Source organism: Scleropages formosus, chromosome 13 (genome assembly GCF_900964775.1).
Source record: "Scleropages formosus chromosome 13, fSclFor1.1, whole genome shotgun sequence".
NCBI lineage: Eukaryota > Metazoa > Chordata > Actinopteri > Osteoglossiformes > Osteoglossidae > Scleropages > Scleropages formosus.
In genome coordinates this window covers 24,588,713-24,612,672 of record NC_041818.1, presented here as the reverse complement: position 1 = coordinate 24,612,672, position 23,960 = coordinate 24,588,713, and the positions used below count along the sequence as shown (strand labels likewise).

The 23,960-nt window shown below is 46.8% G+C and overlaps 2 protein-coding genes across 4 annotated transcripts; one reads left to right on the top strand and one right to left on the bottom strand.

Moving 5' to 3' along the window:
- Nucleotides 1-7,042: 7,042 nt before the first annotated feature.
- Nucleotides 7,043-11,830, bottom strand: clic2 (chloride intracellular channel 2). Its single transcript, XM_018733846.2, has 6 exons — nucleotides 11,545-11,830; nucleotides 9,611-9,720; nucleotides 8,852-8,977; nucleotides 8,657-8,757; nucleotides 8,136-8,317; nucleotides 7,043-8,000 (listed from the first exon to the last, which is right to left on the bottom strand). Exons 1-6 carry the CDS (start codon nucleotides 11,578-11,580, stop codon nucleotides 7,839-7,841), a joined length of 717 nt encoding a protein of 238 aa, XP_018589362.1. The 5' UTR covers nucleotides 11,581-11,830; the 3' UTR covers nucleotides 7,043-7,838.
- A 3,052-nt stretch (nucleotides 11,831-14,882) lies between these two features.
- LOC108923018 (protein eva-1 homolog C) lies at nucleotides 14,883-23,358 on the top strand. 3 transcript variants are annotated; one of them, XM_018733465.2, is made up of 8 exons: nucleotides 14,883-15,083; nucleotides 19,106-19,308; nucleotides 19,551-19,674; nucleotides 20,031-20,183; nucleotides 21,103-21,246; nucleotides 21,547-21,618; nucleotides 21,970-22,056; nucleotides 22,374-23,358. In XM_018733465.2, the coding sequence occupies exons 1-8, from the start codon at nucleotides 15,002-15,004 to the stop codon at nucleotides 22,760-22,762; spliced, it is 1,254 nt and encodes a 417-aa protein (XP_018588981.2). In that variant the 5' UTR covers nucleotides 14,883-15,001; the 3' UTR covers nucleotides 22,763-23,358. The 3 variants fall into 3 exon arrangements, with proteins under 3 accessions (XP_018588981.2, XP_018588982.2, XP_018588983.2); XM_018733466.2 differs by lacking the exon at nucleotides 21,970-22,056; XM_018733467.2 differs by lacking the exons at nucleotides 21,547-21,618; nucleotides 21,970-22,056.
- The last annotated feature ends 602 nt before the right edge of the window (nucleotides 23,359-23,960 follow it).

The following is a 23,960-nucleotide window of genomic DNA, read 5'->3' as shown; positions in this document are numbered from 1 at the left end:
AACAAAACCTAACATTACAAAATCTAATGGGCTAATGACCTAAACTCAGAAGAAAAGATGGATTTAGAGCAAATACTCTATTTACTCTGTTGTTTTCTCCTTTGTTGGACTTTGCTCTGGAGAAAAGAATCTGCAAAATGAATAAATATAATATGTGAAATCTAAATGCTAAGGCCTGTAAATAACATTTCACAAACCAGCATCTCTACAAAAAGCGTATCTGTTAAATCATTATCACCAAAATTTGAGGTTAATTTCTGGAAAGAGTCACAATAAAGAGTTTAAGTAAATGCTAAGCCAAATCAAACCCATAAAAAATTGGTGCTCAGCAGTAATGTGGTGCAATAACTAAAGGTACTGGGTTTAGGCTGCTTTATCTGTGGAGGCCAGGGATTAAATCCCACCATTTCTGTAACACCACTAATACATCAGCACAAATGTATTAAGCGACTCAAAGGGAAGGCATTGTAATTAATAACCAGAGCATCACCAAGACAACATCCTTAGTGCTGTATAAGTAAGTACTGTAAATATCCCAGACTAAACCCAATCACATTCACTGCAAAATTCAGTGATTATAAGTGGACTTGCAAGAAAATTCTGCATGTTTTTTTGCTGGTGATTTAATTAATGTACACTCAACTGTAACTATGACTTGCCAGTCAAATCTCTATGAATATGACAAACCTACTATTCAGGAAATGTCAAGTTCTATGCTTAGGGCAGTACTGCTTATGAAATAATAATATTTTTCACTGAAAAGGATTTTTAGCCTTAAGTTTTAGTGAATAATATCAATTTACTGATATTATTTTTTCCGGAGCAGCCCATTGGTGAAAACATTGCACATCACGCAATCTTATTTATTTGATCTATTAGGCAAAATCCAAGTTATAACCCAACATGCATCTTTTTACATACTGACTTGACAATGGTCTCTTATTTGAAAGTTTGTAAGAGTATGAAAAATAGATTATGGAGTATAAATCAATGAAAATCCGTATAAGATGGGCAAAGCACCTGCCACAAGCAAGTGAAAAGGATTAAAGTCTTGACGATATTAAATGTGCAGCAAAGCATTGCTTTGCGGAGTCTTTCTGAGCACCATCATCACCCCATGTTCAGACACCATTCCTCATCTGTGATGGGATGGATGAAGAACAGAAGCAGAGCTGCGTGTTTTCCACAGAAATATCATATATTGTTTGACAGGTTCATTAATCAGAGAGCAAAGTATCACGTCATTTGGTAATGTTCCCTTTCCTGCTATATTAGAAACCTTTCATTTTGACGGAGTACAGGTTATAACCCCATTTGAAAGCAGGGCACTTGACTGTCATAAAATACAGTCTCACTTCTCTAGGTGAAGCTTCACAACATATGGCTCAAGTGAAATTCAAATGGTCTAAATATTAGTTTCATTTCATTTCTGCACTGTAACTAATATGAACACGTGATTGTCATTTGAAAGGCAAATTGGAATTAAAGAAAAACTTCAACATTCTTATGAAATGATCAAATTTGTTCAATGAGGGTAAATGCAACATAAACATCAGGCTAATCGACCGCAGCAGGGTAGGCAGTACAATCTGGACAACCCTTTTACTCTACCATTCTAAGGTGTACTTAAGAGATCATGACTAGGAATTCAATAATTACAACACCTTCAGATTCAATATATTGTGAACAATACATAAAAATGAATGAATTAATTGTTTTGTTGCTGGTAACAACAGAAACATTTACTTCTTTAGCCAAAGCAACTACCAACAAACTCTATGTAGTGTTATGAGCCCACATGCCTTATTCACCGCAGTGACTTACACTGCTAGAGGCACTACTTACACTGGGTCATTCATCCATACATCAGTGGAACACACACACACACACGCCACGGGTAAACAGCATGTCTTTGGAGTGTGGGAGGAAACCAGAGCACCCGGAGGAAACCCACACAGACACGGGGAGAACATGCAAACTCCACACAGACTGAGAGGGGATCGAACCCACGTCCTCTCGCACCACCCAGGCGCTGTGAGACAGCAGTGCTACTCAATAAGTGGTGAAAATAAACAAAGAGGAATATCACTAGGTTGATTATAGTCCATGACTGTATGTAACCTCCAGAATACTAAAAGTTCTAAGTTTCCACTATTGTTTTTCATGAATCAGACAGATCAGACAGCTTATGTGAGAAAAGGGTTGTCTACCATGGAGCTTGACCATATACTCATCATTGTGGTAAAGAGTAAATATCTGTCAGACTCTCAGTAATGAAAGACAGGATAGATGTAAGGACAGAGCACGGTGCCCTCTCACCCCACCCCGCTCTGCTTCCACATCTCTGACAACGGCGCCCGTACGTCAAAACTGTTAACACGCTGGCTGATATGACACGAGAAGTATTGATCCCTGTCGAGATGGATGATCGTGGAGGAGATAAAAGTCAAGTGGTTCAGGCAGGGCAGGGCAGAGAAGAGCTGAGGAGCCACCGCCATGCTGACCTGGGTGCTGTTCTACATGCTGGCAGTGTTTTGCTCTGCCAGGAGGAGCCAGACATTTCCGCTGTACTCGGAATCCAGCTTGGTGCCTCCGGCAGGTAGGTGAGATAATCCCGTTTTTACACACGAATACAAAAAATGAACAAATACTGACATGTGTAAACAAATTTGAACAAGACTTGGAGATTCTGCTAGAAGAATATAAAGAGAAGCCCGGGAGGAAGGTCTGGACAATATACATGTCAAGTGTTCTTTGAATACAGGTCACGGTGTCAATCAGTTCAAAGTTTTGCTTTTGCTCCATTATTCATTGGTTTTACACTGATTTTATTATGTCACTTCTGATTTTCACTGTGGGGCTGCATTCCATGTGCAGATGAGCAGAACCATGTCCCATGAACCAGTACAGGGGGCGCAGCCATCTATACAGGAATTGTTACAGAATGTTTGCTCAGTTCTGATCAACAGATATTTATTTAGCAGAGGCTTTTCTTCTACTGAACTCTATGTAGTGTCATCAGCTCACACACCTTATTCACCGCGGTGACTTACACTGCTAGCTACACTACTTACACTGGGTCATTCATCCATACATCAGTGGAACACACTCTCTCTGTCACTCACACGCTATGGGTAAACAGCATGTCTTTGGAGTGTGGGAGGAAACCAGAGCACCTGGAGGCAACCCACTCAGACACAGGGAGAGCATGCAAACTCCACACACACTGAGCAGGGATCAAACCCGTGTCCTCTCACACCACCCAGGCGCTCTGAGACAGCAGAGCTATTCACTGTGCCACCCGAGAACTTGCACTACTGTTTACAGTACAGAGTTTTAATGTTAAAGAAATTATTATTTTTTTTATATACTCTATAGTTTTTCATCTATATTTTCCCCTCTTTATATTCATTAATTTCCTATACTCCTAAATATTTATTTTTTAATATTGGAACAGCACTTGAGCGAGGTGTTTATTTTTGCTGTTCTGTTTTTGTTTAATTTATTGTTCACGGTTCTCTTATTTAGTGTCCTGTATGTAGGTATCCTGTAAACAAAAAATGTAAATTGTTTAAAAAAAGCAGTTTTACTGTCTGAGCAAGGTGTGTGTAATGTTATTGGGTTTTTTTTTTCCATTCGTTAATGAGTGAAAGTGAAATATTTACAGAAGTAAAGGAAGTAACATTTCTACAACACACTTTTTGGATGCAAAAAATATAATGTGCAATGATACTGTTTTCAAATTTCCACTTTGGTTGCATATTTATATATTAATGTTTTGGACTTGTTTGGTATAAGCCATAGACTGAGGGGTTTTTTTTCCCCAAAGTTCACCTCCTAAGTGAGTTGGGTTATAACTCTCGAGATTTTTGTTCTCACTTTTGCTCTGAGACGTAGAAACAAAAAAAAAGGCGTCAAAACTGCTCTGTAAGATATTGATGAATTTTCACATAGAGCTCAAATTCACTTGGTAATAAACAATGTTAATTTCAGAGCCGGTCTGGTTTTTTGGCAAAAAATATTGCAAGATTACATCTTTACTTGGAATTGTACGGCAAACCCATGGTGCATAGAGCAAAGAAAAAAACGGGGCTCTGGCTCTTTCAAACGGAAGGCGATCGCACTCGAAAAGTAACTTGTATCCCGACAGACCTGATCCAGAAGCTGATCGCGGACGAAGAAGGGGAGCAAGCTCACTTCGGGGACGGCAGGCGTGCCAGAGACTCGTACCCCTTCGAGCTCCAGCAAAGCACTTCCACCGACACACTCACTAAAGGTGCCGAGACAGTCAGTGGAACATCTCGGTGAACGATGCCATAACTTCCGCTGTAGCGTTTTTTAGGCACAGGCCAAAGTTGATCTCTGAGCATTTAAGAAGGACGCGAGGTCCAAAGTATTCGTCTGAAAACGTGTCCGAATATGATGTTTATTAACAAATATTTACTGCTTTTTGAAATGCCCTCGTCTTATTTACAATCTCTGCGCTTTGAAGGAGGAAAGGATTCCCTGCAGCAGGAAAACATCAAGGACATGGTAAGAGAGCAGCTTTTGTTTTACCGTGGTGTCGAACCCTCTGATTTCACCCTAGGTGACATACATTAAGTATAGGTTATAGAATATTTCACAAAAGCAGCTGAAGTTAAGGCAGTACTTTTCTCAGTGTCACAACAGCAGTAGCCCCTCCAGGGACCACCAGCCTCCGCCTCCCAAGCCCTCGGTCTCAAACCCAACACCACCTGACTCCTCCCGCTGTCTCTGCTCTTATGCCAGGTGGACGACTTAAAGACAGCTGTCCTGAAGCTGGCAGCTGTGGACAGCCTGCGGTCACACGGACTCCTGCAGCCCGACCGGAGCCTACCAAAGACCAACAAGAGAGGTAAGACCAGAGAGGTGAGGATAAAACCGCGGTATTAGGGCTAAATGGCAGCGCTATTTAACCTAAACGTTGTAATCCGGGAGGTTTTTGTTCCAATAACATAGTGAACCGTCTGATTTCAGTTTACTGTTGTGATTGAACCGTTTAACATTTGCGCGGTGGACTGATGAGTTGGGTAGTCCCGCCTTTTATAGATCGTAGATTGAGTCACAGACCCTCAGATGATATTACATCTTGATTGTTTGAATTTACACATATTTTGGTAACTAGTCTTTTGTCTATATTTCCAAAATTAGTGCGCCAGTTATTAAAAGGGGCAGCTGGTTGCATAGTGGTTGGATCTGCTGCCTTTGGATCCAAAGGTTGCCGGTTTAAATCTCATCTACTGTTTTAGTACCCTTGGGCAAGGTGCTTACCCTGTTCTGCCCTAGTAAAACTGCTGTGCTCCATAAACGGGTAAACAGTCATAAGTAACTTAGCATTGGAAGTCACTTTGGAAAAAGTATTAGTGTAATAAATACAGCTGTTTTGGTAAGCATCCTTTATGCTGCAATATTCCAGGTTTAAATGTTTTGCATCCATGTCATTTGCTATTAATTCGACATTTTAATCCTTTTCTGATCACAACTGGGGGGGTCTGGGGTTCGAGTCCTGGTTGGGATGTCTTGTGACGGATTGGCATCCTGTCCTGGGTGTGTCCCCTCCCCCTCCAGCCCTACACCCTGTGTTGCTGGGCTAGGCTCCGGGTCACCATCACCCTGCTTGAGACAAGCAGTTTGAGTCAATGTGTGTGTGTGTGTGTGTGTGTGTGTGTGTGTGTGTGTGTGTGAGATCACAGCTGCACATCTGCAGCAGATTAGCTCGATGTTCTCTGAGTGAGGCAATGCCGCGTTTTGAAACGCGTCCGTGTTAAACAACGATTTGCACAGTAAGAGTGACAAATGAATGGCTGCTTTTGGCTACTTTGCTGTTTTTACTGAGCTTTTTTATCTCAGTCATAACAGACGATGATATATGAGGGCGAGTCAAAAGGTTTCTGCAGTTATCTCTATTCATTTGGATACAGACCGTTGCAGATACTTTCTGAATCACCCTCGTATTTCCCCCCTACGCATAATCCATGACGTGTTTTGTCAGATATACAGCTTTTTAATCTTTACCATGATTTTTTCTCACACTTTCTGTGACGGTGTCTCGGTGTGTGTTCATGAGGATCTGATGTCTTCCAGCCTCTGCTGTAAAGTGCCTGTGATCATCTGACATTTAATGATCCCAGTTGTTTTTTTTTTTTTTTTTTTAAATTGTTCTCTTCCCCACAAACAGCTTGTTTCTGGAAGTACTGCGTGACGAACTAAAAGCAGTCATTGTGACGGAGAAGAAGCAGCGCCGCAGCCGAGCTGCAGGAGCTTCATCGGTCCATGGAAAAACCCCTACAATGTCCTCAACGTTAATGGTTCATCTCATAGCCTCGAGTCAGCATGCCGTGTCATTTTTTTACATTTAGAACAAAAAAAATATATTTTTAAGTTGGAATGAGAACTAATTGAGTTTAGAAATAAAGACGGCTGTGTAAAGTGGTTTTGGGTATTTTACCGTGTCCTTCTGTCCTTTGTATTTCGGTCAGGATTGACCTCAAAAATAAGACAGACCATAATGCACAAATTATCAAATGATAAAATATGAATAAACACATACGACACAGTCATGGAATCTCTTGAAATGTCACGTTCAGGGGTGTAATGAAAAATATATAGAGATATTTTTACACATTCAGTATGTATATATACATATACACAAACACTGTCTGAAACCTCTTGTCCCGAGCGGGGTCGCGGGAAACCAGAGTCGAACCCGGCAGCACAGGGTGTAAGGCCAGAGGGGGAGGGGACACACCCAGGACGGGACGCCAGTCCGTCGCAAGGCACCCCAAGCGGGACTCGAACCCCAGACCCACAGGAGGGCAGGAACCAGGCCAAACCAATGAGCCACCACGTCCCTATAGCAACAGTATGTGGAGGAATTAATTGTAAATATCACTTTTTTTCCACAAGAAGACCCTCTCTCTCGCTCTCTCCCACACCCACACATACACACATACAGACAGTCATACAGAAAGACCGACCAGTGCATTCTGAAATATTTTAAAGCAATAATCTGAGCCACTGATGGCAACATGCATTTTATTGAAACTGAAATGGTCACAAGTAAAAAAAGAACACAATAATAATTGTGCACCGAGTGAGGACTGGATGTTACAAGATGTCATAAGACGTATTGACTATTTGTGCAAAGTGACTACCCAATAAAACTGTTTCGCGAAAGAGCATTGAAAAGAAGTCTCCACTGATAATTCCAATTATTTACGTACTTTAAAGTTACCACAAAAGTGTGTCAGTGTGCACATTTTGCATCTCGTGCTCAGTAGAAAGAATATATGAAAATATATTTATGAATATTTACACTATGGACACAAATACAGTTGAGTGCTCATCTATAGCAGTGACTCCAAGAGTCAGGACTCTTCAAAGGTATTACAGAAATCCCCTAAAAGTGGTGTATCATTTTAATATTCTCTGCCCAGTCTCAGCAGACTAGATTATTTTGTCCTCCGGCGTACAGAAGTTGGGAATTATCTTGGGGCTTAATGGCAAAAGGAAGGAAGTTCACTATGATACTGTTGCCTTTCACTGTTAGTCTGCTCTTGCTGGAAGAACAAATGCGCTCAAGAGTCCCTCAGGTCAACTTTTCTCCTTTCAATTGTTGGACTTCATGAGATGGGATGGAAGACCCTGGATGGGAATTAAATCCTCTTCACTGGAACATACTGGAGCTGATGTTCCTGAGGATGGTTCATTATGGCAGCAGGTCTTTCAAAGGGGCAAGTCCTTCACTGATGTTTAGGCTGGTTGGAGAACCAGGACAGCGAGAAGAGAAGCATGGGAGATGATCTGAGGGGGGGAGGTCACTTCCTCTTGCTGGCAACGCTCAGGTAGGCCCTCTCGATCTCGGCGTCGGCTGGGCAAGTGTGGCTGAACTCCTCCCGTTCGTAGGCATTTCGCAGGTAGCGCCACACGCCGGTGAAGTCGGCGGGGATGTCAAAGTCGCAGTACTTCTTGGCTGCAACCTGTCAAAAGAGCTGTGTCAGTCAATAGAAGTTCGAGAGATGAGCTCTGATGAGCTCAGATTGACGAGTCCCGACTTGGGAGTGCAGACTTGGGCTCCGCCCACTAGGAATACCGATGCAAAGGAAGCATCCTACCTTTATGACGTTGAGCTTGGGCAACAAGTTGCAGTCCGCCAAAGTCAACCGGTTGCCATCCAGGAACTTCCTGCTGGAGACGAGGACGTCGTCAGTGGAGTTGTGATCGATTTCCTCGGGGAGGGGTGCGTTCAGGTAGTCGTCCAGACGCTTGAACTCCCGCAGCAGGGCTTTCTCGTGGACTGCGCGTTGGACGGGGCCATTGGCATGTGGGAAAGGGAGAGGACAGGGAGGTGGCAGTAGAGAGCCACCAGGGGACAGAGCGGTAGTTAGACAGGCTGTAGTCTATTTTTGTGCGAAGCTAACCGGAGGTGAGGGAAAGCTGTGAGTGTGAGGAATACTGCTCCGATAAAGTGTAGAGAGCTGCTTAGATTTGTTGGCAGCGTTACGTTTTCACCCAGAATTGGTCAAAATCCTCGACCTGACCTTCTGTAAATGCACCAGACTATAGTGACCACAGCAAATAGAGTAGATAAAAATGTGCGGTCAAAGGGAATCTGTAGCTTTTCTCATTTTCTTACCGCTGTTGTTCGGACTGTTTTTGATGAAAGCGGAGAACTTGGCAAAGATGTCGGCGCCGACGTCAAAAGACTCTTTGTTCGCCGGGCTCAGCTGGGGATACCTGAGTGGAAAAGAGCGGTGGGGTGGGTCGGGGCTCCGAGGTGGGGAGTAGCAGCGGGTCTAGACGGCGACCCATAGCGAGGACATTATGCTACCTGGGAGGGGCCAGCGTCTGCTCCAGGAACTCCTCAATTTTGAGGAAGTCTGTCTTGAGCTCCCCGTTGTACAGCAGGAAAGGAGGGTTGGTCCCAGGGGCCAGGTCTTTCAGCTCGGCAGGTTTCCTAATATGGCAAAGAGGGGCCGAGTTCAAGGGGAGTCACGCATTTCTGAAAGCAACACAACCCCCAGCCCATCGCGCCATCTGGAGATCTGCACACCACTACAGTGCTGAACGCTGCCCTTCTAACCACCACCAGAAATGTACGCGAGGTGGTGGAACACGTGATGATTCGATTAACGCTACATTTACATCGTTGGCGAGCTAAGTAAAAATTTTGTCTGAAGCCCTGGTTTGGCCTTTAAGACGGTCATTTTTCTCCTCTTATGTCCACTGTGTCTGTAAATCCTTTGAGAATTACCTTTATACACAAAGCCAAGCGGTATCTGTGATAAATTTACATCTTGTGACTGTTTGCACCTTTCCATGGAAGGTTATTTAAATAATAAATCTATGCTCCTCCTGTGGGCGGGGGCAGCTGGTAGCATCACGGTTAGAGCCGCAACCTTTGGATCCAAAGAGTACCAGTTTCAATCTCAACTACTGCTTTAATAGCCTTGAGCAAGGTACATACCCTAAAGTGCTCCAGTAAAATTACCCCGCTGTACAAATGGATAAATAGTTAGTGGTATCCTATATTGTAAGTGAAAGTTGAGCGAAGAGAGTCAATGTATGGGTTTGAAGACAGGAGGCCTACTTCTTCATGTCGACGGTGGTCACGGTGAAGCGGACGCCCTTCAGCCACAGCACCATGAAGAGCCTCTGGCAGAAGGGACAGTTCCCCACGTTCTCGCCATCCATGCCGGCCTGTGGACCAAAGCAGACAAGGTCACTCGCACGTCGCGGCCGGCATCTGAGTCCCAGAGCTCTGCATTCCAGCTCTTTTTTTTTTTCCCGGAGAAGAAAGGCTCATCTGATTCGACTAAAGGATATGAATTAGCGGCAAAACGCACTCCGACATCCGTTCGGGGCGCCCGTGTTTACTTAAACCCACACAAGTTCACGTGTTTACGTGGTTGGCTGGTGCCCTGCCGTGACAAATAAACAGCAGGAACTGGGAATGGAGCACATCTGGCAGCGGCATATTTTAGCTTATTCGGTGCATTTCAGCTCATGGTTTCGTTTATCACGGTCAGAACGCTTCCAGCGAACTTCCTTGCGAGATTCCAGAAATGAATGCCAAGGAGAGCGTTCTGGAAAATTCTGACTGGTTTCTCGTCAATGCGCGTAAACGGTCGAGGACAGAGTACAGAGCGAGGCGACGTCTCCCCTCGTCCCAGGACGGCCTCGCATGCAGCAGCTGGACAGTGCAGCCCGACCGCAGGCCTGCTCTGGAATTTGTAAGTAGGCTGTCACCACCTTTCCACAGACACCATTTTCCATTACCTAGTCGTGAGTACATAGTGCGGCGGGGTGGTGCGGATTTCCAGCGCCTGGTCAGCGGTTCAGATCTGGGATTCGATCCCTGCTCAGTATGCGTGGGTGTTTCGTGTTCTCTCTATCTTTGTGTGGGTTTCCTCCCATACTCCAAACACATGGTAAACCACTTTCATTGCCTCCCTTACCTTGGAAACCATGCAAATGGTCGCCAAGAGTCGACTCGACTCGATGGCACCTACCCACCGTTACCCTGGTTATGAGGAACGGGTGGATCGGTCGGTGAAAACACACGAAGGGAAGTGTTGCAGGAGTGATCGATCTCTCGGTGACCTGACGCTGTGTCCGACCCCTGGGGTCTCAGAGGCCTACGTAAGTATCGGGGGCAGTTTGTGGAAAGGATGAGAGTGGGGAGCCAGAGCTTCGACCAATGTCTGGTAAACAAATGGGTGTTTCCAGGGGGCGTGGCCAAGCCAGGGGAGGTGCAGCCCTGCTTATGAGTCAGGTGAAAAAAAACGGGTGAATCTAAGGAGGGTATGACAGCAAGCGAGGTCGAACGGTCTGGCGTCCACGTGATGCGAACGGGGGCTGGGTGCCAAAGGGAGGGAGAATGCCTGGAGGAATCTTCTGGCCCCCCGTCCCTTTGCCCGTGCGGTGATAAGACGGGGCCTCTTGCGCACACTGGCTGGGAGGAAACCGATAAGCGAGGGGTGCAAGATCATTTCACGAGACGCCAACAAAAGCTCAGCGGCACCAGAAGTTGAGCGAGAAGCAGCTGGAAACTTCGGAAACTTTCTTTCAATGAGCAGCAGCTGGAAAATCTGGAAAATTTCTTCCGCTCTTCCGGAGTTCCAGAGGACAACGTGCAGAGCCAGCAGGAAAAAACCCGACTTTTCGCTACCAGTACCAAGAGGAACGGCGAAGCCCACCCCTTCGGAAAAGTAAACGATCCGTGAGCACTTCCAGCCCTACCTTCATGCGAATAAGCGCAACATCTCTTGGAGGTGGAAAGAAAAACCGGTGGAATTCAGACATGGCTTGGTGCGATGTTACGCCGAGCTCGGTTTCGATGAGCCCGCTTAAAATGCGTGACAAGGTCACACCATCACATGTTAATCCGAATAGCTTTCAGGCAAAGTTAAAGAAAGGGAATCAAAAGTAAAACCAGTACATTTGCATACGGTTCAGATCATCAGGCTTTTCTTGGCAAAAGCAAACATACTGAGGTGCGGATGGATGAAGAAAAGAGCTGACCTTTATGAAAAGCTCGATGTTGGGTCCCTTCTCCATGTTTTCCTGTCCCACGGTCGTGAAGTTCTTCCAGAAAGTGCCAGTTATCCCACCACGGTCCCAACCAGCGCAACAGAGAGAGGGAGAGAAAGTGTCCCAGGAATGGAGGTAGTGTGCGCTACTAAGTCCGTGCGTGTGCGCGAGTGTGTCGGAGTGAGAGGGAGACGGGAGGGATTCCAGGAAGGCGTCTGTGTAAGCAGCTCTGGCCAGACTCTGTGTGTGTGTTGGCTTCTCCAAGCTATCTCCACACACAGGCTGGTTTTAAAAGCCCAAAGGGGAGGGGCAAGGAGGTGGGCGTTGGGACGGCGCGGGTATAAAACCACGAGGCCGAGCTCAAAATAGGACCTCTCCCATTTTCTGAGGAACGGGGGATGTTGTCAAGGAAAATGTGTGACATTTTTTGCTGCCATGACGGCGAAATTTCCTCAGCTGGATGTCTGAGCTCGTGACGATGACCCACAGTGGCCCGGTCGGTGTCTCCTTCAGAGGCCGACATCGAGCGGACCTCATTTCCCACCGTTCCTCCGCCGAAGTTCAGATTCGCTCTTTCGTGACACGTTCGTTGAGCCGGGTCATCAATTATCGTCGGTCTACGAGAGGACGCTGCATACACACACTTTCGGAATGTCCTTAAGCCCCACGAAGGGCCTTTTGCAATAACCCTGCAGATGAAAGGCTGCCAACACATGGCTTAGAGAGTAACTTTCCAGCTGAGCAGCAACACTGCCATGGCAACGGTTAAAATTGCATCTGATTACATGGTATATAATGCGTTTCCTGCTCCCGGTGAATCACCACAGACGTCGGGTGAAGTACTGAGTCACGGGGGTGGAGGGTTGGGGAGGGATGCTCGGATGAGGGAGAACTTATTTGTGGAAAGGTAAGGAAGTTGTAGGGCTGGACTCCGCACTCCAGAAATAGCGTTGACACCATGCCGCCGCAATGCTGCCACACCCATTCGGCTCTGTCCTACAAAGCGAGCCACGCCAAGGCGGTCTGGGACACCAGGACTGAATTGAGAAGTCGGAACAACCCAAGACTTATTTCTATTTCCTCCCTTATGGTCCTTGATCTGATCCATGGTGAAAATAATCACACCTGCTCATCAGGATTATGTACCTTATTTTAGGATACAGGAGTTACATCCAGACTGGGATTTGAACATATGCACGTCTGGACAGGAAAAAAAAATACATCATATCAACTATTGTGTGTTAAAATTCTTGGGTGGCAGAGTAGTACAGTGAGTAGTGCTGCTGTCTCACCACGCCTGGGTGGTGTCAGATGACTTGTGTTCCATCTTTGCTTGGTCTGTGTGGAGTTTGCATGTTCTCCCGGTGTGTGCATGGGTTTCCTCTGGGTGCTCTGGTTTCCTCCCACACTCCAAAGACATGCTGTTCAGGTTCACCCACAGTGTGTGTGAGTGACAGAGAGCGTCTGTGTGTGTGTGTTCCGCTGATGTATGGATGAGCGGACCAGTGTAAGTAGTGTATCTAGCAGTGTAAGTCACCGCGGTGAATAAGGTGTGTGGGCTGATAACACTACATAGAGTTCATTAGAAGTCACTTTGGAGGAAAGCGTCTGCTTAATAAATGATAGATTTAATGTTGAGTTTCATAACTCAATATACTACCGAGGTATCATGAAGCCTGTAGAAAGACTCAGTGAAGAGTTCAGATTTTTTAACTTTGGCCTCTGATTCACGGTAGATGGGAAAATATGCTTTTTTTTTTTCCTTCAATTTTCTAAGTTGCAAAGGACCTCATTACATCAGGATGCGATTCATCTCTCGATGAGCGCAAGGACTCGGCGCGAGGCAGCCCTCTGAGGGACTGGGAATTTCCATTACGGGGAGGACAGCAAACAAAAGCCTGCCGTGGAAATGGAAGCTGCACAACAAAAGGTGGAAATGAACAGAGGAACACTTCTGCTAGAACAGGAAGCTGAAAGAACTCGAAGTTGGAGCCACAAGCCACGAAAACGTATAAAACACACACGTGGAGCACCCGTCTATCTGACATTTAAAAACCTCACTTCCAGCTCACAAACCCCTTTCGGTCCCTTTATACCAGGCCATTGGCATTGCAGCAGGACCCAGGTTGTGCATCTCTGCTCTTACTGTATTACTGTTAAGCACGGTACTTACCACAAATTGCTCCAGTAAAACTCACCCAGCTGTACAAATTCATTAACTAATCAATGCGTTACTTATAACTGCTTATCCAGTGCAGGATCCTGGTGCTCCGGAGCCTATCCTGGAAGCACAGGGTACAAAGCTGGAAAGGATGCAGGTTGTATGAACAATAAGATATAAAACATCACCCCCGGCATTTTCGGTGGAGCTCCACTCATGGACACCTGCATAGCGATACACCCTTAATGTCCTGCAAAAGTGCAGTTAATCACTTGTTTGGTTTTAAGGAGCAGGAGCGGAGGTGCCAGACCCGCTCCGACTCCAGAGGCGCATTCCACAGGCTCATTAAGTCAAACGCGGGGGAGCGCAGGCTGTCCTGGGTCCTCTCCAGCCCTGGCAGGGAGGCCTCCCCACATTGCTCAAGATCGCGATGGAATTTACGGCAACAACACGCTCCCCGCAGATGTAAGCTGACGCCAGGCCCAGCGGGTCAGCGTTCGCGCTCCAAGTCAGGTGACGGCCGGCTCGACGCCCGAGGGAACGGTGGATTCGGGAGAATTCGGCCTAAGAAGCGAAGAAGCGGTGGTTCTGCTTGCGCAGCCGTAGCGGCCCCCACCAGGCGCTGTCAGAACGGATGGTTTATGACTGTAATATCCACACTTGCGGTATGTCGGGAGACCCCTGGCTTGGCGATTCCCAGAAAACAGCTGTGTGTTGAGAACATGTCCCTGACTCCCCTCTCGCTGCAGTGGAAGAGGAAGCGGTTATCTTGTGGGGATGGAGGCGCCTGTCACCACGAGATGTTGCCCAGCTGGACGTCAGGCCTGAATGGGAAACTCTTAATCTCTCTCCTGCTGGTATGTCATGTCGTTCTTCGCTCGGCATTCCGTTCATACTGTTGCCATGGAGACACACGTGTAACAAAAACCCCCTCTTTTTTCAGGTGGGACATGGTGAAGCCCCTTACGTGGGGGACGAATGGACGCCTATATAGTTAACCCTTTTTCGGGAGACTGACTCCATCCACGAAGAGCAGTGCGGTCAGGCGGTCTGCGACCGGTTCCTCTTTATTCCCCGAGGGTTCAGCATCAGCGCAGGCCGCCCCGCTCGGCCCCAGTGCACCGAAGCATACGAGTGGGCAGCCGACAGCGGTCAGCTGGCTGGGAAGCAAAGGGCCCCGTTGTCCAGGGGGAACAATGGCAGCGTTGAACGCGAGATTTCAGTTAAAGCTCCAGATGCGGGCAGCCTTCCTACGGGCCAACCGGGTCGCTCCGCGAAACGGGAACGATGCTGGCGTGGCGGCTGCTCTGCCTCCACCTCTGGCTGGTGACCTGTGCCCGTGAGGCCTGGACAGCCCCTGATTTCTCAGGTGAGTGACTGAGATGCACACCTCCATGTGCTTTTGCTCAAATGAGACCAGAGGGAGGAAGGGATGCCGACATGTTCTGGTCTCTGCTATAAAGGCTGGAGTTTGTTTGTTTATTTAGCTGACACTTTTCTCCAAAGCAACTTCCAGTGTTAAGGTACTTAATTATTTACACAGCTGGGTACTTTATACTGGAGCAATACAAGGTAAATACCTTGCTCAAGGGTACTATAGCCAGAGGTGGGAATCGAACCTGCAACCTTTTGCGTCTAAAGGCAGTAAGTCTTACTACTACTACTACACTACCAGCTCTCCCATACACAAATAGCTGTAAATAGAATTGACAGGGAACAATTATTATTTTTTTTTTTTTTTCCAGATGATGTAGTGAATGTTTATGGAACAGAGAGGAGATCAGGAGAGAAGTGGGTGTGAAGGAGATGAATGTTCAAAGTCAAAGTGAACTTTACTGTCATTCCACCTACAGGTGTGTTACACATACAGGAGAATGAAATTTTGCTTCTCTTTGGAGCTCTTTGCTACATAGGATACGCAGTGCAGTGTGTTACAAACAGACGAGTGCAAATACAAGACAGTGCAGTACACAGACCAGAGTCTGGCGGCAATATACACAATATTTACAAATACATTTACCTTTATTTATCTATCAGACGCTTTCCTCCAAAGCGACTTCCAATGAACTCTAGGTAGTGTCATCAGCCCACACACCTTATTCACCGCGGTGACTTACACTGCTAGATACACTACTTACAGTAGGTCACTCATCCATACATCAGTGGAACACATTCTCTCTGTCACTCACGCACCATGGGTGAACCTGAACAGCACATCTTTGGCATGTGGGAGGAAACCAGAGCACCCAGAAGAAACCCATGCACACACCGGGAGAACATACAAACTCCACACAGACTGAGCAGGGATCAAACCCACATTCTCTCACATCACCTAGGTGCTGTGAGACAGCAGCGCTACTCGCTGTATACAATATACAGTATAATATAGACAGACTATGTACACGGTGCTAAAAAATATTTACATATTATATGAATAGAAAAAGGAAGGCTATACAGGACATATAATTTACATTGTAAACTAGAGGCTGTTAAAGATTACACACTGGAGACTAGCTATAGGAACAGCAATAAATGAAATAACTGAGGGGGATTCAGCAGTTCTGAGTGTGAGAGGGAGCTCAATCGTCACATTGCAGCCAGAACCGAGAACATCACAAAAAAATAAAATGCGCTGCAGCTAGCAAAGCGCTCATCCATCACATATGGAAGACTGCGAATGTTCTCCATGTGTAGAAGGTCATGTTGTGGAGCACAACAGATGTCCAAGAGGCTCAGGTCATTCCTGCGTCTCCGGCTACTTCATCACAGCTGCCGTCCATTGTTTACAAACAGAAGTTCATTAACCCTTGTTCACACCACAGTCTTGACTTCAGCTAAACCTTCAAAAGTTTCAATCTTCATGATGGTCTGTTAGTAGCGTTGTGTTGTCATGGTTACGGTTTCACGCATTGTGGACGGACTGACGAATACCCCGGTGCGGGAAGAGCGAACTGTACGGGGGGGGTTTCGCAAGAAAAGCCGAGTCCATCTGCAGCCGAATTCTCGGAAATAGACAGTCCCCTGACACACAAACATAATATTTTGCAGATTATGTTTACAGAACTGCTTTCGGCGTGTAAGAAACTGCAATCATCTTGAGAACGAGACGGTTTTTTCGGATAATCGCGAGCGAGCGTTTCGGGACACGTTTAAAAGATTTAAAATGGGGATTAACTGAGGCTGCGCACAACGCGCCAGACAACTGACAAAGATCGGGAGAACATTGCCGAACTCAATCCGAGCTAAATAGACCAGGAACGTTCTCGCTAGAGCAACCTCGGTACGTTGGTCCACAGCTGTAATTTGATCTGTCAAGATTTGCCAGCTTTCCCAGAGATTACCCTCTCTGTTGATCTTTCACATCTGAGCGCTGAGGGCCACCATGTCCATTAAAGGACATAGCGGGGTAATAACAGCTCTTTGTGTGCAGGCGCCTGGCACAGCCTCTCTGTAGGCCGCTTATCTAAGGTTCCCTCTTCTGCGGTGGGCTGCCGGGTGGCGGTCGGGAAGCGAAGCGGGTCTGTCCACCCATGAACGGCGAAGGGTTCGGGAGAGATTGTTGGGTCAACGAGGTGGAGAAGAAACGTCTCCACCTGCCAGCGTCGACTCTCCATCAGCCAAATGCCCCCTCCATCCACTGATACTGCCCCAGAGTCAATCGATCTACCAGGTTTCATTCGGTAAACTCAGGTTTTCACACGTGACTGTCCATAGCTGACGCTTTCCCCCAATCAGCTGACAATGTTGAACAGCCAGTAGTTACTTACCCACTTATAGAGCAGAGCATTTCTTTACATGACTTCATTTAGCTGATGCTTTTCTCCAAAAGCAACTTACAATCATTTACACAGCTGGGTAATTTTACCTGGAGTTTTTTAGGGTAAGTACCTCGCTCAAGGGTATTACAGCCCGTGAGACTCGAACCTGTGACCTTTGGGTCTAAAAGAGGCAGCGCTAAGCACCAGGCTACCAGCTGCCCCTTTAGTGGAGTGGTTTAGGGTAGTACCTAACAAGGAAAATTATGGACAGCTGGTAGCATAATGGTTAGTGCTACTGCATTTGGACCCAGCTGTAGTACCCTTGAAGAAGGTAATTGCTCCAGTAAATCACCCTGCTGTATAAATAGGTAAATGATTGTAAGCATGTAATAATTGTGACCTTAACATTATGAATTGCTTTGGAGAAAAGCATCAGCTAAATGAATAAATGTAAGAACCTGAGTCAAGAGCACAAAAGCACGATGTAGGAACTGAACCTGCAGCGCTAAGCACTATGGTGCCTCAACACCAACCCGAACCGTTGATATGCATCTCCGTAATGGATTCTTGTTAAGTACTTGGAGACTCCCGGAAAATCTACTCCCAGAATGCAAAAATAAATATGTTGTAAATTATGTGCAGTTTATGACCCGTGAGCTCCAGGGATGGTGCGTCAGAGGAGGGAGAGAGCAACGATTATGTTCTATTTATTTGTTTGCTTGTTTTGGCTATAGGGGCAGGCTGACACAGAGCTGCTCATCACATGGAGCTCTCTTCTAAATAACAGAGCAGAGGAAGGGAATAGAGGCCCGCGTGAGTCAGAACGCAGCCGCGGTCCGGTGTGCGTCTCCTCCTTCAGAGAACTTTCTCCTCCAGTGGCCCGCATGACAGGGAAGGAGGTGCAGCCGCATGACTTCACCGACTTTGGGTTCTCAGCCGCGGACCGGTGACGTCGGTTTTCTCCAAACCCTTTATACGCATTTCCTGAGATTACGCAGCAATCTGGCAAAACTGAAACGAGTAAAGTTTCCGATCAAACGTACTGTGCTTCATAGGGAGAATTCTGTGCAGGGTGTTGCGTGCATTTATTTCATTTTTCATTTTTTTTTTAATAATACCAGCTTCACCGTATGAATGATGGAGGAAAAAAAAAAGTCAGTGATACGAGGTCCTGAATTCTAAAATTAATTTCACATATAATCAACAGGCAGAAATACTTCGGATGTTTGGAAACCACTCTAATCTGCCTGCCTGGCAGCACCAAGAAGGGAAATTCTTCAAATATGATTCACAGACTATTGCTGTATGAGGATGTAAGCCTTGCTGTGTGTGGGGGGGGGAAACAGAAACACTGAAGAACACACGTCACACACTGATTTAAGTGAAAGGTACAGGTAAGAACAGAAACATGAACTTAGACTGGATGGGACACTATCGCACACACCTGAGAAGGACTAATTCTCAAGAACTTTAGAGGGACGTTTGTTAAACACCAGTTTCGGGTCTTTAGCAATGAAGCGCTTGAGGTGCTGTGCAGCACGTGCTTTACCGAGGTAACATACCAGAGTAAACGTGTAAGAAGAGGGGTGCAGAAGCCTGTGTGAGAGCTTCTCGATCATCTCCGCCTCCTTAGCGTACCTGCACCGGATCCTGCGGAACCACACCGCCCACGCCTGCGATGGAGAGACCCTCACCATCAGCTGTCCTTCCAAAACCTCCGTGGCCGTCCTCTCGGCCTTCTACGGCCGTCACGTGCCGAGCGAGAACTTGTGTCCTGCGCGGAACGCGAACATCACCGAGGAGGACACCGACTGCATGTCCCCCGTAGCCGTCCAGGTGATGCGGACAGCGCCGCTTCTCGAGGATGCGAACCCTGTGAGAAGGGAGAGGTTCAAATCAAGGCACCGCAGCTGTTGATTGAAAGAAAAAAATGTTATTGCATAATGAATCGAAATGTTTGGTCAGGGCACACTTGGACACCTTGACGGGGGGAGCGTGCGGTATCTCCGCAGGGCCCGGAGCCGTGGGAAGTTCTGCTGGAGCTCCTTCCTGAGCTCTTTGTCTTTGTATACTGACAGAAAGTGGCGGACGAGTGCCAGGAGAGGCGAACCTGCCACATCCCGGTCATCAACCACGTGTTTGGCCTGGACCCCTGCCCTGGAACCAGCAAGTACCTCATCGTATCCTACAAGTGTCGCCCCGGTGAGAAGCCCCAGTTAAACAACAATTGCGTATTAAAACATCAAACCCGACGCAATACGTTAACCGCTATACATCCGCGCTCCGCCTTTAAAACGATCTTACGCAAACGCGGTGTTAAAGACTCACAGACATTGCATGAACGACGATATGATGTTTTCGTGCTCAAATTCCAGTTCTTTTAGACTGAGCGAGTGCATATCGATGTGGATTCGGCTGCGTATTGTTTACGGGAAATTGCTACAGGTCCTGAACTTGCACCGCTATCGCTGCAGAGCGAAACGCGCTTTCAGGAAGGTCATTCCAGTGTCACGGTTCTGTGGAAACGTTCTCCTAGCAGCTGTTTCCTTTGGCGTTAGAGAATCACCGGAGCAAGCTGGTGTGCGAGAACGAGAGGCTGCGGCTGGCGTGCAGGAACGACACGGTGCTGGCCATCTACTCGGCCACGTTCGGTCACCAGCTGCACGGAAGCCCTCGCTGTCCACAGGAGCCCACTGGCGCACCTGACATAGGTGATCGGCAGCTCGGCCAAGGCGGGAGCACGGGGGGTTACGACCCCTTCGGGACACACACACACACACACACACACACACACAGTCTGAAACCGCTTATCCCAAGCAGGGTCACGGCAAACCGGAGCCTAACCCGGCAACGCAGGGCACAGGGCTAGAGGGGGAAGGGACACACCCAGGACGGGATGCCAGTCTGTCGCAAGGCACCCCTAGCAGGACTTGAACCCCAGACCCACCAGAGAGCTGGACCTGGCCAAGCCCGCTGCGCCACTGCGCCACCATGCCCCCCTCCCCTTCGGGACAGCATTGTCCATTTCTGGATTTATTCCACGGGGCTTTTAGTTCCACCTCCTCACTCAGTTATGTGGCTTAAACAGTCAGGGGTCCTGATTGAATAGGATTATTTGTCTCAGTGCTAAGGTGGGGTAAAGACCCCTGGAAAACCCTGATATGACCTCAGCCTTTTTACTTTCAAAACAGGGAACTGCATCATCTGCTTCTCATCTGAGGCCATCTAGTGGAAATCAAGAGGAAATCTCACACACACACACGCACACACACACACACAGTTTGAAACCGCTTGTCTCAAGAGGGGTTGCGGTGAACTGGAGCCTAACCCGGAAGCACAAGCCACTTAGCCAACAATCATCACTCTGTTACGTTAAAAGCCATTGTGTTAACTATATTTCACATATTTACTGAAGGATCTACTCTTTCTAAATTTTAGAAGTTTATAAGTGTTAGTTATTTTGTTTTGTCACTTCTTTTTACCTGTAATCTGTCAAAGTAGTGCATCTGCCTTCAGGACAGAGTACTAAATAAGAAGAAATTGCATTATACTGTGGTGTGTAAAAGAGATCAAACGGGCCGTTGGTCTGTGTAAAGTGTATGTGTCCAGTGGTCTCGCTGTGTCTTTCAGAGTGCCTGTCCCCGTCCGCACTGAGGAGAGTATCCCGCAGATGTCATGGCAGGACCAACTGCTCCCTGGTGGCCGACACACAGGGCTTTGGGGACCCTTGTTTCCCGGGGGTCAGGAAGCAGCTGAGGGTGTCCTTTACCTGCGGTGAGTGACGTGTGAACTGGGTGGGTGGGATGCGTGGGACAGTAATGCTGGCTTTCCAGAACACCTGGCTGGCCTACGGATCGTACCGAGAAGTAACCATAACTACACGAAACACTGCATAGCGGTCAATCAACCTAAATTTAGAGCCTGGGGCCTTACGACACTCTTTCTCTCCTCGAGAATGATATTTAAGCAGAACATCACTGGAGAAACACATAGGATTATTTTGATGGAAAGCATGCTGTAGACGTTACCTTGCTGTATAAATGATTCCGACATCTTTCCCCCCGTCTAATTCAGTGCCGAAGTATCTCTTGGAGGATGTTGGTCGAGGGTCTACGGACCCATTCTCGATTGCTGACTACACACACGGTAATGTCTGACTGCAAGCGAACCTTTCTCTAACTTCTTGTCCTCACCTATCTATTTTACGGAAATCAACACACCTTTGCGATGATGCTCCGGCAACTTTAAACTATATTTTCCGTTTACTTGCATGTGGGCGAGGAACTGAATAAAAATCCGTGATAGAAAAACACAAGACATGGGAGAGCAATAAAACTAGTTCACAGAGGTTTGAGTCAGCGAGGTAGCGAGTGATCATTTCCCATGGTAACGGAGCTCAAATACGCAGTACCTTGTCTCTGATTTTCGGGGTGCTGATGCGAGGAAGACCAACCATGGTGGTTAAAGCCACTAAGCAGGGTACCGTCTCCCCCGCAGGTGGCTGGTACACCGGCCCAGGCGTGTCCCGGTCACAGAGTATGGTGCTTTTGACAAACTCTCTGGAAATTTTTGCCCACATATATGGTACGTGGACGGTTGGAGGCCTTCTGGCTAAAGGAACTCTTAAATGACAGCTTAGTTTCTCTGTCTCCTCTTATACAACTGCAGAACTGGGGTTTTTTGCTATATTTTTTACTTGTACATCATGTGGAATATTAAATTATTACAAAAGAATGCCTTAAACCACTCAGTGCGGATCCCCTTGAAGTCCTCCACTGTTAACCTTAACCACTGCAAGGGAGCTGAACAAACTGATCAAGGGTCACTTGCTAAGGAGACTGTATCTGTGTGGTTGAAGAAACAGACAACAGTCACACTGCGATATTGGTTTCCTTCCATAGGTGTCCCAGAAAAGGTGGCGCTCTACTTTGTGTCTGGGATCTGTTCTGGTCTGGTGTTCCTGCTGTGCTTGTTTGGCCTCAAGTCCACTGTGACGCGAGACATCAAGGGACTGTTTTCTGACCTGAGGGATGAGCTGAAGGCCACACAGGAACCCCACCCTGAGCTCACCGAGGATGACGATGACACAGCGTCGGAATCCTCCTTCTACAGGCTCACGCGCTCCTACCGCATGGCTGACGTCTTCCCCCCTGATCTAATGGTGGGTGTGGAGGGCCGTGAGCAGGAGGAAGACGAGGAACCCTTGAAGGAGCTCCCCAGCAGTCACATATGGCCGCACCGGGATTCCAGCCCCTACGCTGTTCACAAGCTCAAATCCTCATCGGCATGAAAACCACAACCAAATCCAGCAAAGTGGAGCATCAGGAACAAAACTCAACTGATGGGACAGGAGTGAAAATGCAACCGTGTTTTAGATGGTTCTGTATCTACATAACCTCACAGTCATTCGTCTGCATGGTCGGAATACATATTCATTTGTGTATCTTAATTACTAGTGAAATGTAGGAACAAGTCATGCATGTTTAAGGATAAGCATGAAATGGGCATAATATTAATGATTAAGCTATGCATTATGAAGTAACTATCACAATTTTTATCATACACTGTAATTCTTTCAGTGATACCAGTGAGATTCATTTGTTTAATCCACAGTCCTTACCGCAGCATCACTTTAAAATCGCCCTGTTACATCACACTAATACTGTGTTATTGATAGAATAAAAAAAAAAAATCCCGTCAAAGACTTTGCTACCACGAAACAGGCTGGACGAGAACCGAGAACCGGCTAAACATCAAGGGCTGTAAAAGCGCAGAAAGTGCTGCATAAAATTCTGAATGGACAGCTCTGCGTTATGATTTACGAGTTGTTCAGCACGTGAAGTAACAGCGTGGTAAGACAGCCTCACACCGGCAATGAATACGAACTTCTTTGCGTTCTCAGAAATTCTTCAGATCACCGTTTGTGAATGTAAGCGGCACCTTCACAACATCCGTAGATGACAGATACAGACGTAACACCTGCATTTCCCACAGAATGAGCCACAGCCGAAGGTGAAGGCCTGCCATTTCTCCTTCACCTCGGTGACGTGGAGAGCCCTGCTCGCGGATGGTGCCCTTCCACCTCAGATTGGGCGCAATCCTCGCCTTTTTCGTACACCTTTTCACCACAGATGTCAGTTTATTGACTTTTCACCAGGAATTCCTGAATTTCTGCAAAAAAATAGTAGCGAGGACCCAGCGTGCATCCTCAGTGAACCGGAGAACCGTGGTTTTACCGCCTTACAGCAACAATGGCGATGCAACCTCAAAATACTGTAACCACTTTTGATGACAAAACTCATGGCATTACTTAAATAGTTCATTTTAAACTTGAAACTTTAAAAGGAATCATTTTAAGGAGGAAGGCCATGAGTTGAAAGAAATGTAGATTTCCCTCTATGCCCAGATAAACTTACGCATTTTTTTACATTTGAACAAGCAGAATGATGCTATTTCCCCCATATTAACTTAAAACATTTCAGTCTAAA